We start from the raw sequence: 15,970 nt of genomic DNA, 5'->3' as shown, positions 1-15,970 counted from the left end.
CCCACAAATAATTTTTACTTTTATAATAAAAAATGATAAAATACATATTTGGAGAAAAATACTGCCATAGAATATTTTAAATAGTTCTCAAGGATGGGTGGACAATATGAGATATTGATAGTGTGCCAAACACTACACTTTAAGAAGGAAATGCCTCATTGGTCTTAGGTATTAGATGTTGCAAAAATGCAAAATGAAATGCTTCAATATAACATTTGCAATCTAGTTGACTAAAGGTGAAATAATGCATTTTGAGAATGCAAGTGAAAAGAAATATCTGAATATCTAAGGACTCTTTTAAATGTAAAATTTTGTGATTCCGTGGCAAATATGAATCAGTCCTTCCCACACAATCCAAGTTAACAAAAGCTCTGAATGTTATGACAAAACCTAGGGGCTAATCTCCCTACAGTAGTTTGATGATGATGCCAGATGATTCAAAAAAAAATTAGCTGCCATGGTAAGTATCTCCATATAAATATATATTTTTTATATATATATATTTGCCACACTCTAAAATAACTGGAAAATCAGCAAGCTACAGTAAGAGGAGATAAGATATCATCTTCAGTTAGACTTGTCAATCTTTTTTTTTTAAAGAAATAAGTTCTTTTTCAAAGGAGAAAACAGAAAATATGGTAGTCTTCATGTTAAATATATGAAAATTCTTACTTTATAATAGTTGAGTTATATAATCTTAACTACACTTGAGTATAATACTGTATCCTTGAGCAGTCTGAAAACTTTTGTGATAATTTAAGTCTCTCTATGTAGTATATTCCAACCCAAGCCTGTAAGCAGCATGTTTCTACAAGTCTCTGTTTATCACAACTTTATTTAAAAAAAAAGTCTCCAAGCTTCACCAACACCCAATGCAAGTTAAAGCTCAAACCCCTTTGAAGTTCACAAACACTTTCCTGATACATAAAGAAAAAAAGTCTTGAATAATGAGGAACACTGCTAAAAGAGTGAATACTGAATAAGTGAAAACTTCATTTTTAAAAGCACTTCAAAATACTTTTGTCCATTAAGCAATTTCATTTTAACAGACAGACAAGGATAAAGTGTCTTGAGTAATGCCAGAAAATCTAATTTTCAAGGAGGAAAAACACCAAACAATTATGCAAGATTTGGAGTATATTTTAGATGCTTATTAAATATTGGCATAGGTAAATAGCTGTTATTCGCCATGCCTCTGGGGAGAACTGCTTGGCTATAGAGGCTTATTAGTGTTAAGCATCTGAGAGCCATGGACTATAAAATAAAATCAATACCGTAACCTTAACTGTAAAAGTCAGAGAGATACTGGAAGAGTCCTAATTTAACAAGATTACAGATGACTTTTTAGAGAACATTTGGGGAAAAGCCATGCATTTAGAAACATTTATGCTGTAAGACATCTCAAGGTTTAGGTTGTTACTAATGGTGTTATTATACACGCTGGTAATAGTTAGGGTTGATTTTACTGATGTGTTACTTTAGTGGATTTACAGGAAAGTCCTAGAAATGATTTGGAACTTATTTCAAATAAAATCATTAACCTGAGGTAGTAAACTAATTGCTTAGGAACAATTATGATTTGATGTGGTTTAGTATAGCAGAGGAAAAAAATATCATGAAAATTATAAAGTCGTCACTTTGGCAGTTCAATGTAAATATAATTACTCTGCAAAATATTCCATTTCTCTTAATGGAAAAGTAGTCAAAACTGTTATAACCTGTAGTGTTTAAGTTCAATCTAAATCTATATTTTTCCTTTAACAAATGTAAATGAAGAAAAAAAGAACATCCTGTCAATGAAATTACTATGATGGCAAATTTATTATCCTAATGGTTTTAGAAAGCATGTGAAATTGATCAGTAACAAAACCTCTATTTAGTAATGGACCAATTACATTTGTGAGATAATGTCAATGAAACAGAATATTGTCACAGGATAATGGTCTCCTATTGCTACATCCCTAGTCATTTAGAGAAAATAAATGTTGCCGTCTGGCTGAGTCATTTATTTTCAAAGTAGGAGACACTGATCCCATAACAAGGTTCTGTTAGAATAGCTTGGTCTCTCTCAATCATTTGCTGTACCAGAATGGTGCAGGACAAGGCATGTATTTGTAAGAACTGCACATTCCTCAGGTATAAGGCAAAACATATGATGCCTCCAAGCACCTACAGAACCAATTATCATGTTATTCAATGAGAGTATTTAAAACAAACATCTAAAAAATAATGTAGGAAATTGAAAACCTTTAGAGTTTTCAAAAAGATTCAGGTTAATGAAAGCTTAAAGACTCAAGTATTAAAGATCTATAAAATCTCTGACTTCAATTAATTAAAATCCATAACATTAGAACACAGTGCTATCTTAGTATCCAATTTTGTCATCTCACAGATGAAAAAACTCAGTTTACTGATGTTCAGTGATTGTCTAAGGCCATACCACTATTTACAATTTCCTGGACAATTAAATGTAATTCTTAAATTTTGACACACCTAGCTCATTTCAAACTGAATGCATATCACACATCTCTACTAAAGACATTCTAGGCTTTAGGATTATTTATTAACAACATCTTGCTATCAAAAGGAAAAGAGATGCTTAAGCTGAGTTCAGCCCAAGGACTGTATTCATGAATCCCTGAAGTTTGTAAATTCTTCTGTCATTATGTGTGTTTTGTAATGAAATTTCGTTTGTGTAAGGAAAAGAAAAACTGTCATATAGGTTTTGTAATCAGTTTGCAAAACCATGAACATAGCATGACCGACTTCTTTGGAAGGCAGTATATATAGTAATAATGAGCATGGATGCTATAACTGAAGAGACAAGGGCTCTGTTCTACCTCTGCTATTTATGATCTGTGTTTCCATGTCAGATTTTTTAACCACTGTACTAATGGGCTTAACAAGCTGTGAAAGAAAAGCATTTGTTTGTTTCTAAAGAGAGTTGAAAAGAAAAATATATCTAAAGCCTTAGCTCAATCCTGAAAGGGAGTAAGTGCTCAATAAATGGTAGCCACAGATGGCAGAAGGGTCTCTGGTTTTACACATTTGTATGTATTTATTGAACATAAAAAAATTAAATTTATATGGTTTCTTCAATAAATAGATGATATATAAAAGGGAATAAATATAAAAATAGCTAACAGAACAACTATAGGTTAAAGACTGGTTGAAAATACAAATATGGTATATGGACTGTTTTGGATCTTCATTTAAACAAACAACCTATAAGATATTCTGGGGAATTCACACATGAGTTATATAGTATATATTAAGGAATTATTGTTGTATTTGTTAAGTTAATAATGATCTGGGGGTTGTATTAAAAACAAAATTCATTGTCTATTAGAAACTTAAGTATTCACAAGTAAAATTATATAAAGTCTGGAATTTACTTTAAGATACTAAAAAATAAAAACCTGGGAGATACTAAATGAAACAAGATGGGCAAAATATTGATGACAGTTAAAGCCGAAAAATGGTACATGGAAGTTCACTTTAAGATTCTTTCTGCTTTTGACATTCTCTATAACACAAAGTTTTTTTAAACTTTAAATAGTATGTTTAAATATTTTAACCAGCTCTCCTCCACATTTATCCATTGAAAGCACTCATATCTCCTTTTTTTTTTCCTAGTTCAGAAACTTTATCATGGCATAAAAGGTAAGTGTACGAGGTTTTTTAAAAAAGAAGATACAAATTTTACCATCTCAAAATTGTTTTAACAATTTTTCCAGAACCTAAAAACCCATAAATTCATCTCTACTTTTATTCTAGTTCTAGAAGGCTTAACAGAACCTTCCATGAAGCTCCCTATGAGAACTGTCCAACTGCCAAGACATGTTAAGCAGTGTTCAGATTCTCCTAGTCCATTTCTCCCTACATAGGCAAGTTATATTGATTCCCTAGGTGGATGGCAGAATAACAGAAAAATTAAAAAACAAAAAACTTAGCCTTTGAAAAAGAAGACTAAGGCTCTGGTCTTAATATCTAGACACTCTAGATGAGATGGCCTCTCACACTTAAATGGGGTGTGCGTGCTCAGTCACTAAGCTGTGTCTGATTCTTTGTGAGCTCACTAGCCTTCCAGGTTCCTCTGTCCATGGGATTTCCCAGGCAAGAATACTGGTGTGGGTTATCATTTCCTTCTCCAAGGAATCTTCTTGATCCAGGGATCAAACCCATGTCTCCTGCATTGGCAGGCAGATTCTTTATCACTGAGCCACCCAGGAAGCCTGGGTTGCTTACCTGTAAAATGAGGAGTCTGAAGGTAAAGAAACATCCTGCAATGCGGGAGAGACCCAGGTTTGATCCATAGGTTGGGAAGATCCCCTCGAGGAAAGAAAGGCTACCCTCTCTAGTATTCTGGTCTGGAGAATTCCATGGATTATACAGGAGAAAAGAAAAGACATACCCATTTGAATGCAGAGTTTCAAAGAAAAGCAAGGAGAGATAAGAAAGCCTGCATCAGTGATCAGTGCAAAGAAATATAGAAAAACAATAAAATGGGAAAGACTAGAGATCTCTTCAAGAAAACAAGAGATACCAAGGGAACATTTCATACAAAGATGGGCTAAATAAAGGACAGAAATGGTATGGACCTAACAGAAGCAGAAGATATTAAGAAGAGGTGGCAAGAATACACAGAAGAATTATACAAAAAAGATCTTAATGACCCAGATAACCATGATGGTGCGATCACTCACCTAGAGCCAGATATCTTGGAATGCAAAGTCAAGTGGGCCTTAGGAATCATCACTATGAACAAAGCTAGTTGAAGTGATGGAATTCCAGTTGAGCTATTTCAAATCCTAAAAGACGATGCTGTGAAAATGTTGCACTCAATATGCCAGCAAATTTGGAAAACTCAGCAGTGGCCACTGGACTGGAAAAGGTCAGTTTTCATCCCAATCCCAAAGAAAAGCAATGCCAAAGAATGAGCCAACTACTGCCCAATTGCACTCATCTCACACGCTAGCAAAGAAATGCTCAAAATTCTCCAAGCCAGGCTTCAACAATACATGAACCGTGAACTTCCAGATGTTCAAGCAGGATTTACAAAAGGCAGAGGAACCAGAGATCAAATTGCCAACATCCGTTGGATCATCAAAAAAGCAAGAGAGTCCCAGAAAAATATCTATTTCTGCTTTATTGACTCTGCCAAAGCCTTTGACTGTGTGGATCACAACAAACTGTGGAAAATTCTGAAACAGATGGGAATACCAGACCACCTGACTTGCCTCCTGAGAAATCTGTATGCAGGTCAGGAAGCAACCGTTAGAACTGGACATGGAACAACAGATTGGTTCCAAATCAGGAAAGGAGTATGTCAAGGCTGTATATTGTCACCCTGATTATTAAACATATGCAGAGTACATCATGAGAAATGCTGGGCTGGATGAAGCACAAGCTGGAAACAAGATTGCCAGGAGAAATATCAAGAACCTCAGGTATGCGGATGACATCACCCTTATGGCAGAAAGTGAAGAAGAACTAAAGAGCCTCTTGAAAAAGTGAAAGAGGAGTGTGAAAAAGGTGGCTTAAAGCTCAACATTCAGAAAACTAACATCATGGCATCTGGTCCCATCACTTCATTGCAAATAGGAAGGGAAACAATGGAAACAGTGACAGACTATTTTTCTGAGCTCCAAAATCACTGCATATGGTGACTGTATCCATGAAATTAAAAGATGATTGTTCCTGGGAAGAAAAGTTATGACCAACCTAGACAGCATATTAAAAAGCAGAGACATTACTTTGCCAACAAAGGTCCATCTAGTCAAAGCTATGATTTTTCCAGTAGTCATGTATGGATGTGAGAATTGGACTATAAAGAAAGCTGAGCGGCAAAGAATTGATGCTTTTGAACTGTGGTGCTGTAGAAGACTCTTGAGAGTCTCTTGGACTAAAGGAGATCAAACCAGTCAGCCCTAAAAGAAATTCATTGGAAGGACTGATGCTGAAGCTGAAACTCCAATACTTTGTCCATCTGATGCGAAGTACTGACTCATTTGAAAAGACCCTGATGCTGGAAAAGATTGAAGGTCAGAGGACAAGGGGACGACAGAGGATGAGATGGTTGGATTGCATCACTGACTAGATGGATATGAGTTTGAGTAAGCTCCGGGATTTGGTGATGGACACGGAGGCCTGGAGTGCTGCAGAGCATGGGGTTGCAAATAAATGGACACAACTGAGTGACTGAACTGAACTGAACTGATACAGTCTATAGAGTCACAAAGATTTGGACAGGACTGAGTGACTTTCACTAAGGCTTCTAATAATCTGTGTTCTTATGTCTGAAAAATCAACTTCCTATTGCATATGATATTGGTAGCATAATAACTCAAAAGAAACTGGGTTTCCGAACTACTTCAAAATAAACTTAAATAGGAAATCAGTGCATAATGGATTTGAAATAAAACCTTTTTCCATTTCAAGAAACTTTTTAGGGCACTCTATGATAATGAAGCACACTGTCTCCCATGGGTTTTCCACTCCCCTAATTTAGGCTGTGTTCCCCCAATCTAGACACACAGCATCACACACAGCAAGTTGTTTTTTCCAAACCAATTATCCATGGTGGTTTTTTCTGCAAAATGCTGCATTTTCAAATGACTAAAGCTCCAGAGAACGAAAGTTGAATATCACTTTCCACCTATAAGTAGTATTGTCTCTTCTATCATGTACACAGGTTGAGCTCCATCCAAAACACAAGAAAAGAGCACACACATCTGTTAAATAGTAGTCAATATAACGATTTGGAGGAAAGCCTCACCAACAATGTACTGTTTTCCTTTCTGTTTGAAAGATATCATAATGTGATTTTTCATCTACAGCCATGTGGTTGAAAAAGATGAAAAAGACTGTGATGAAGGCATCACCAGAGTTTGCCCTCTAATGACATGATGATACATGGAGATTCACTGCAAGTTCTGTAAGAACTGTAAATTCTCGATTTTTGGTATTTTTTTAAAATAATAAGCTAACCAAAAAAAAAAAAACAAAAAAAAACTTTAAAATTATGCTTAAACAACATGTATCCCTCAAGATCACATGTATCTTTGATTTTAATTCAAAATCTGATATTTGAACATTTCATATTTAATCCTTGTGATACAAACTCTAGGGATGTAAGGAATTGTTGCTGTTCTATCTGGCCCCCAAAGGAAACTTAAGCATTCAGGAGATCACTAAGCTGCTTCCTTGCATTTCTCTAGGACATCACTGAATGTTAGTGATTTCACAACTATTTGTGAAAGCTGCTCATTCACCTATTTCTACAGTCAGAAAAACCTTGAGAGTTTATCATTTGTCAGACTGTAGTTTGGGCTAGAGCACTGTGTTTTAAAGTTTGAATGTACGATGGATTCTCCCTGTAGATTCTTAGATGGTGGGAAAAAGGGTTCTAAGGTCACAAACTTAATAAACATATTCTGTCAATATCCCCTCAGATATTCATATTCACAGCAGACAGGAGTATATTAAATATTCTACAAACTGATTTACGAATAAGAAAGTTTAAAGTTTTGTATAAATAAAATTTCCAAACTTGGTTGAATGCTCTTGTATCTAGCACATCTAATAACATTCTTTAAACTTGAATTACAAAAGGCTAGTCTCTGATTCTGGTTCTATCGGTGTCACCACATTCTACTGACTGTTATTTATTTCCAGTACTTGATTAAATGCATGATACTAAGCTGGTATTATTACTCTTTAGCCCTGAGTGTTCCCTTGAGCCCTTTGGCGTAATTCATTGGATATTTAATACTATATCCATATAGAACTCTATAAAGTGCAAATTGAAATTGAGCACAACATATAAGACTCTATTACTAAACAGAACCTTTGCAAATTTATCACAAATAAATCTCTAGGATTTGGAAATATATTACAACTTCAAAAAAACTAGCTGAAGAGACTTGTTTGTATGACAGAACTGTAACTTTTTTAAACAGTGTTTTTTTCTAGTACCTACAATAAGCAGAACACTACGCCTAAAGATTGACTGTTTGAGAGTCCAGTATAAATTTTTAAACTGCTCTTAAACTTGTAATTACATACCAATATACCTCTAAGTAGTGCTAGTTTTTGCTAATATACCAATTTATTGATTTTTGTGTAAGATTTATTTCTGATAATGCTCAAAAGTAAGACGATCATGCAGACAGTTTCTTCATAATCTGATTTATATTATTCTCTGTGAGGCATATTTTTCATAAATAATAAAAATATCTAAAATAAATAATAAAAAATTATTTATCTGCTTCTGCCTGTCTAATAATCTCTGATTCATCTAAGCCTGAATATAAAACTCCTAAAACACTATTTAATAGACAGTTAGTGATATAGTAAAATTATTTGTAATATACAGCTGGGCTTTATAAATGGAAAATTTAACAGCTTCTCAGTCTGATAAGTATTTGAACAACTAGTAATCTTAGATAAAATTTTTAGTTTGTTAAATTTCTGGTCTTGAAAATACTACAAGCTTGAGTCCCAAGAAAGCAACTTAAATTAGAGGAAAAACTCAGACCTGTCTCTATTTTTCCTATTACATTATAAGTTACAAAGGACTAGTTTAATGATTTCAAGGGAATTATATCAACAAGGAATTTAGTCTATGAGTTGGCTCAGGTGGAAGAAATTTCAGGTAGACAAGTTCTCAGATGGAATATTTTGTGGGGTTAACTATTAGAATAATAAAAGAAAATTTCAACAAGCAAATTGATAAGCTGACCTGGTTCAATTAATTTAAATATGAAAATCTAAAATTATGGAAAGCAGTATCCAAGAAACTAACTTGTCAATAGCAGTAAAAGCAGTCACGCAGTTTAAGACTAGGAAATTCAAAAAAGAGACCAAGCAAGAAAAAATATTCTAGAATCTAGGAAAACAATGTAATAGCAGCTGTATATCCATATGTTACTGCCTCAGTTTTCTTTTTTTCTTCCTTTATATATAAAAGAATACAAAGCTAAAACATAAATATTATATAATATAGATCCTAGCAAATTTAATTTCTGCACTATTTATCAGGAGAAAATTAAGCAAATTATAAAGATTCCCACAAAATTTTTAACACTATTAAGCACTGTTCAGTTCTAAAAATTACAATTATTTTATGAAATGTAACTTTTTTGCATTCTGAAAGACAAAAAAATATAACTATGTAATATGCTAAAATAAAAACTTTTTTCATTAAATTGTTAAAATTACAGGACCATTTCTCACTGCATGAATTTAGATCTTGTATTATAAAGTTTTGCCTAATTTTTAAAAATGAAATGAGGATGATCATTTAGTTACACTATATCTTTTATTTTTATCTACTTGGAATAAATCTCAAAGGTTCGTGGTTCAGATTATAAGGAAAGGTGGAATGACAAGTACTGTCCATAATTTTACTATCTTTGATTCACATAGTTCACTCAATTTTGTTAAGGACTACGGCAAGTGTAGATTTTAACGCAAAATTAACATGAACAGAAAAAGGCAGATGCAGGAAATAATTAACAGTAAATTTTAAACATTTCTGCCAATTATAAACACAATTATATTTTAAGCGACCAGTAAGTAGTCACTGAATACCAATTAGTGCAGGGGTTTTTAGACATGTACTAAAGCCATTACAATATTAAGTGGTACTCAGTATACCCTTTAGAATACTCCCTTCAAAACGACAGGCAAGTGGGACTAAAGAACATGTGAAGATGGACAAGAACAACCATGGGGCATTTTATTTTGCAAATCTGAAGAAAGCAATTTTCATTGAACAAAAGGACTGCATTTGGTTTAGGAAACTTATAAAGATAGTACTGTCCTGCCCTCATGTTTTTATTATAGTTGAAGTCTTCTTCCCACAATGGCTTATTGTGCACATTACAAAATCTTCAGGGTCTTCAGAATTAAAGTGACACACATTTTTTTCAAGCATGTGTGAAAATGAATCATTCTTCCTTACTCTTAATATAATATGCCTTTACAGACTTCTCCAATAATTCTAGTCATCTTGACAAAAGAAAATCACCAAGACAATACAATGATTTTACAAAGAGAAAGAATGACAGTTTCCCTTCCACTTTTCAAAAATGTTTTACAATATGATTTGAAATTGGCTTTATTCAACAGGCTGAAGGTGGAATCAATTCTTACAGAGTGACACTCTCTATAATAAAGAACACCTACACTTCTGCACAACACATCCATTGCCACACATTCACAGTGTTATTGTTATTACCATTAGAATCTTTTCCAGAACAATTTTCTGACGAGGAAAATATGGCTTTGTTTAGAAAAAGCTGACAGTGTCAGTAAAACAAGCAATAAAATATAAAGGGTTGAGGGTTTAGTTTTTATTCTTACTTCTGCAGTCTGATGAAGACCCTCTTATTTCTGGCCTTCACTAATGAGACTGGTGTTTCGCCTATCAGCGGTTCACGTAGCCAACAGACATCTATTGGCCTCAACTGAGCAGCAAGTGTTGCATGTGGTTCCTCGGCTCTGAATACACGGTAGCCAAAGCAGATAAAGTCTCTGTCCTCACAATGTACACAGATTCAGACAATTAATCCCATAAGCAAATACGGAACTACATATTCCCAGTACAGTGAGGGAACAATACTAAGTGTCAAAAAGTTTCAAGTTGAAATTCCTCAATTTAGGCTGGCACATGAAAAATGACAAAGAATTTGCCAGATGGAGAGTCAGAAGAGGAGCGTTCCAGAGGGCATGGTTTACAGGAAGGTCTTGGGTGTTACATTTCCAAAGCTAAACAAAGCTGTAGGCTCAGGTGCAAGAAGGAAGCAGAGAGCCCCTGCTGAGACTGGAGAAGTGGTCAGAGGCCAGAGGACCAGAAAGATCTGTGAATCATGTGAGGGAATCCTGATTTTCTCCTAGGAGAAGCAGGACGTAACTGAAGCAGCGGAGTGATATGACGTTATGTTTTAAAAGATGGTTCTGTCTACAGATTAGATTGGGGAGGTAGGGTAGGATCTCAGAGCCCAAACTCTTCAGCTGATTTTCAAATCCTTCCTTAAAATGACCTCCCATTATTTCCACTCACACAAACAGCATCCGGCCACAGGGCACACACACGGCCATTCAGAAACTCACTTCCCCACCTCAGTGCTTGCCTGTGCTACTGTCTTCATCCACTCTGCCCCCTGCTTTACTGGTTAAAATCTCAGCATGCCAAAGGAGACCCACCCGACTCCACCTGACTCAAAGTCAATTCCTCCGTGAAGACTTTTTCACCATTCTTTGAATCCTATGGCACTCAGTAGAAAAACATGGAGCAGCAGAAAATGAATCCTGAATTTTGGCTTTAACTGCTAAGCTTCAGGGCTATTTGGTTTCCTGAGATCACTGGACATGCAACTCCTCAACCCTCAGATACACTCGCCCAAGTTATGGACTAAAAACCAATGAAAATGAGCTTTTTTTTTTTTAAACATTTTTAATTGAATGGAAAATTTTAAAGACAATTTTTCAAGTACATTTTATTCTGCTGCTATAAGTCATTTTTGCACACATACCAACAAAGATTTTTAGCTAAACTTTGTTTCCATGTTTAATAATCTCCCTCTAACTGTGGCAAAAAGGTATGAGTCTATCTGATGAAATATATTTAACCCAGTAGACTTTAAGAAAGAAAAAAAGCAAAGCATGAATTCAGAGACTCAAAGAATACCTATTTTTGAAATTTATATTTTTTCCTAGAGCTGCCCTAGAGGTAGGTTATAGTTTTATCTAGGAGGAATAACTAGATTGACCCAGGCACCAAATATCTAACATCACACTTTTATTTATTGTTCACGTTGTACCTACTTCCAAAAGAAAGCGTGGTTTCCTTTAAACGAGAACTTTCAGTAACTGGCACCTGAGAACCACTTAAAGTTTGGCTCCACCTTAAAATACCCCATTACGAGGAACAAACTGACCTGACTGAATTAGAACTTATGCTCCTGCTATAATCCAACCAACTAATATGGCCAGATCATCATCAGTCACATACATACTGAGGTTTCTAAAAGATTATTCTGTCTAAAAAAAAAAAAAAAAAGTTCAATTTCAATAAACAAATATATGGGAATTTTATAACTTCAACAACATTTGATCAGTACATAACCTTAAAAATAACTGTACTGCAATCATTTCATGAGAAATATAATCCATGTTGATTCAATTACAAAACTTTGACTAAATGAAACTTATGGAAGGAGCTGACATCTTCCTCCACTGTCCCTAGAGGCAACGCCTTATTACTCACCCTGGTCTCTTTCATGCCATGTTCGACTTCCAGCAGCTGGTGAATTCGGAGAGGGATAAAAGTCTCCTGTAGGACTCGGTTCCATATTTTCATCTATGGATATAGTTTTGGGTCTTTTGCTGTTAAAATATGACAACAGTTAATGTTAATGGGAATTCTAGGGAGATGTGTAGCACCTGAAAGTTTATAATCTGAGAATATTGTTTCTGGAGAAATTTCCACAAACACAAGTAATAGTATCCCAGAAATAATGGTGAGTATTCAAGACACCCACAGGAGTAGCAAACATTTCCAGTTTTATGTATCATTTACTATAACAGAGTGGAAATGTATTTGTCTGATGAATACGATGTTTCTTATATTTACCTTTTGAAATATATTTCCAGTAGTAAAATACTATTTTTGGTAGTTAAAAAGTGAATTCTTAATGTGATATGTGTACTGATTTAAAAACTGTTATTAAGATTGCACCTAACTCATAATTATTATCAATATCAATAACGTTCATTTGTACAGCACTTGCCATTAACAATGTAATCCTTTCATATGAATTCACAAATAAGGTCCATAACCTTCCTAAACTCAATTTAATTATCTGTAAAATGGAAACAATAAAGCATTGTTCAAAGGGGAATTGTAGGGAGGATTAAATGAGTTATTAAATATAAAGCTCATGCATTTAGTGACTGGCACTTATTAAAAATTAGTAATTCTTAGTAGTAACCCTATAATTAATAATATTAAAGATTTATAGTTCTTCTCTGATTATAAACTGTCTCATATATTCTTATTTACCTTTTCCTAAAAAAATACAGTTGTTGATCTTTTACTCTTAAGGTCAACCATGAAAATCGTCATTGCCAAATTCAAACCCAATGTTATACTTCCAAAATAATATATTTTAATAAAGAAAACATAGTTTTATCATAATAACTAAGAAAAATGAATATTTAGAGCCATGATTAAAAAGTTATTCTATGCCACATGCCATATTGCTTGATATATATGCCTTCATATACCTCCACGAATATTCTATTAAACAGTTAGTTATGAATATGAAGATGGATATTGTTTCCTTAAATTAAAAAAAAAAATTCTTATTCACACCCTTGCAGGTAAAAACTAAAAAAGGGAAATCTTCTGAATGAACTTGAAGTAGTGATAAAAAACCTAATGTCATAGGATTTCAGAGTTGTAACCGACTTTAGAAGGCACACACATAATCCAATCCTTCATTTTATTACAAGTAGGGAGACAAATTTGAAGAAAATCAATTGTCCAGAGCATGTTAATTTCAGCGGCCTGACTTCCTAGACTGTACTCTTTCAAAATCCTGGAAACATGTGCATGTTTGGGTATATTCATAGATACATTTGTGATTAAGATTTGACTTACAACTCCCAAACTATTAACATTATGTAGAAGATGGCAATTTCTATTAATGCTAAATCACAGTGAGAATAAATAGTAGATATTTAGTTTCTTTCTAGGGTATCCAAAATTAGAATATATTTTTTAATCCCGCCTTCAATCTAATTCTTTCATCTGTAAATCAACAGTAAATACAGAAAAACTTGAAATGAGGGAGAAAAGATTTTCATAAGGAAATAAAAGAGAAATGTTTTTAAAACTTTTTTATTCTAAATGACATAGTATTGTATTTCATACTGAATGATCCTGAGGAAAGAGCTGGGTGGACAAGATACCGATCCATCATATAAGATAAAAAAATTACTATTCACATTTTAAATTTAGAAAAGTCAAAGCATTTTAAACACATTACCATATCACAGACAATTTTAATAATAAACCTAAATACTTGCTAGGAAATCTTACTATAGGAAAACACAGTTTGACCATAAATGATACACAATTGAATTGGCTAATAAATGTACAAATGTGCACAGCCCCATAACTAATTCAAATGCAATTAATTTTTGTTATTGAGAATAGCATAGGAAAATAGTTATCCAGATTTTTTTATTTTTTAAAAGTTGATATTATAAAATATATGTTTTGCTCTGGAATTCATGTAGGATCTTTTATCTGATCATGGGTATTTTTAATGCTCTGAAAGTGAGATTGGTCTTTCTGTGTTGAAGATTCAACCTCCAAAAAATCCAATAAAGTTAAAATATCTGTTTATCTTGCCTTCTCATTCACTCGGCCCTCTTCTATCATTCTATAATAAAGGAACATATGAAATTCTAATGCACAATAACTTTCCAAGCTAATTTTCCCTCATTTAAATAGCAGATTTCCTTTTAAATTCCTGAAGGTTACAATTAGAAGGTCAAGAGAGAAAAATGAGAATGCCAGCAGAGAACTAAAAGACAAAGTCACCTCACTGTAACTCTTTCCCAACTGGTTCAGCCAAATCTCAGAGCAGGTAATACTTCCACTGGTAACTAAAAGTTAACTAAATTATTCAAAGAGCATCAACTAATTGAAGAACTTGGCAAACCCGTGGGCTAGAATAAGACCTTTTAAAGTTAAATAAATGATACATTTTATTTTTCACTTTCATTATCCCCAGTTTGGACATAGTCTAGGATAAAAGTTGGGTGTATCAATCCTAAACCAGGGCAATATAATTTTTAACATCACCTTAAAAGATCATTTTTAAGGTCACCTATCATTTTTAAGTCATGTAATTTAAAGAATTACATGACTTGTGAAGTCACAATACTTCATAGAAGATAAAAATCATATTAATACATTTTCATAGTTCCCTTGTCCCCCCACCCCCAAAATGATTGTTTAAAATGCTCTGAACAACAATTACACTTAACTTCCAAATTTCAAAATAAGTTTAACCAAGAAAGACTAAAACTCTGTGAAAAATCAGCAAAAAATCTTGAACTCTTTGTTTATTTCCCCGCTGTTTACCTGCAAACCTATCTATGTGCATGTCTCCCGAGCTACCTATCTGCACGCCAGACTGAGAAGACAAGCAGCTCCTCTTTCAGTTACCTGCTTGGTGGAGAAGACAAAGACCTCTGAAGGTTGACCCCCGAGTTCATGTCATGATAGTAGGGTTGGCTTGGGATTTCTCCAATTGGAAAGTTGACTCCAGTTCCCTGGGTTATGGGCGCTGAGGAATAAAACAACAAAAAGAGCATTGGGAATGGCATTTACTGTTGTCATCTCTATTCAGATATAATCATCTCATATTTTCCATGCCTCTGGGCAAGGATGAGAGGAATTCTCTTTACCTTAAGACTCTAGTATCAACCATCCACTGGTTAAGACTTGCAAACATCCTCACTATGCCAATGTTCAAGTGTGGAAACTCAAGGCATTAAGACGGCCATCACTGGTTATCCCTTCCTCTACTAACACGGCCCAAGCTTCTTCGTTCAGTCCTTACTGTTAGCCGCCACTACATCTGCCATCCCACTAGTCTATGGATGCACCACAGGGACAACACATGCTGATTACTGCTCAGGACAAAGCAAGGCCCCTTGTACTAACTCAGCTCTTAAAAACCAGATCACCGTTAAATACATCAAATTAAAATAGTTCCATAAAAAGATTATTTTATAATAATATTAACATTAATATTAGAGTACATTAGAGGTCATATTTATAATTATTTGACATAAAAATAATTATTGTATTAGGGCAGGCATATAAGTAAAATTGACAAAGATGAAATAAAAGTCAAGATTTCTTTTTCCAAAATACATATTCGGT

The 15,970-nt window shown here is 34.0% G+C and overlaps 1 protein-coding gene across 8 annotated transcripts in view; it reads right to left on the bottom strand.

Moving 5' to 3' along the window:
* NFIB (nuclear factor I B) overlaps positions 1-15,970 on the bottom strand; it is a 244,686-nt gene that overhangs the window by 50,481 nt on the left and 178,235 nt on the right. For all 8 annotated transcript variants that reach the window (XM_065908341.1, XM_065908337.1, XM_065908338.1 and 5 more), the window contains exons 5-6: positions 15,248-15,368; positions 12,275-12,393 (exon numbers count right to left, since the gene is read on the bottom strand). In XM_065908341.1, the coding sequence (XP_065764413.1) occupies positions 12,275-12,393; positions 15,248-15,368 (240 nt within the window). The remainder of the gene's footprint in view (positions 1-12,274; positions 12,394-15,247; positions 15,369-15,970) is intronic.

The sequence above is a fragment of the Muntiacus reevesi genome, chromosome 17 (assembly GCF_963930625.1).
Source record: "Muntiacus reevesi chromosome 17, mMunRee1.1, whole genome shotgun sequence".
NCBI lineage: Eukaryota > Metazoa > Chordata > Mammalia > Artiodactyla > Cervidae > Muntiacus > Muntiacus reevesi.
This window is presented reverse-complemented; position numbering and strand designations above follow the sequence as displayed.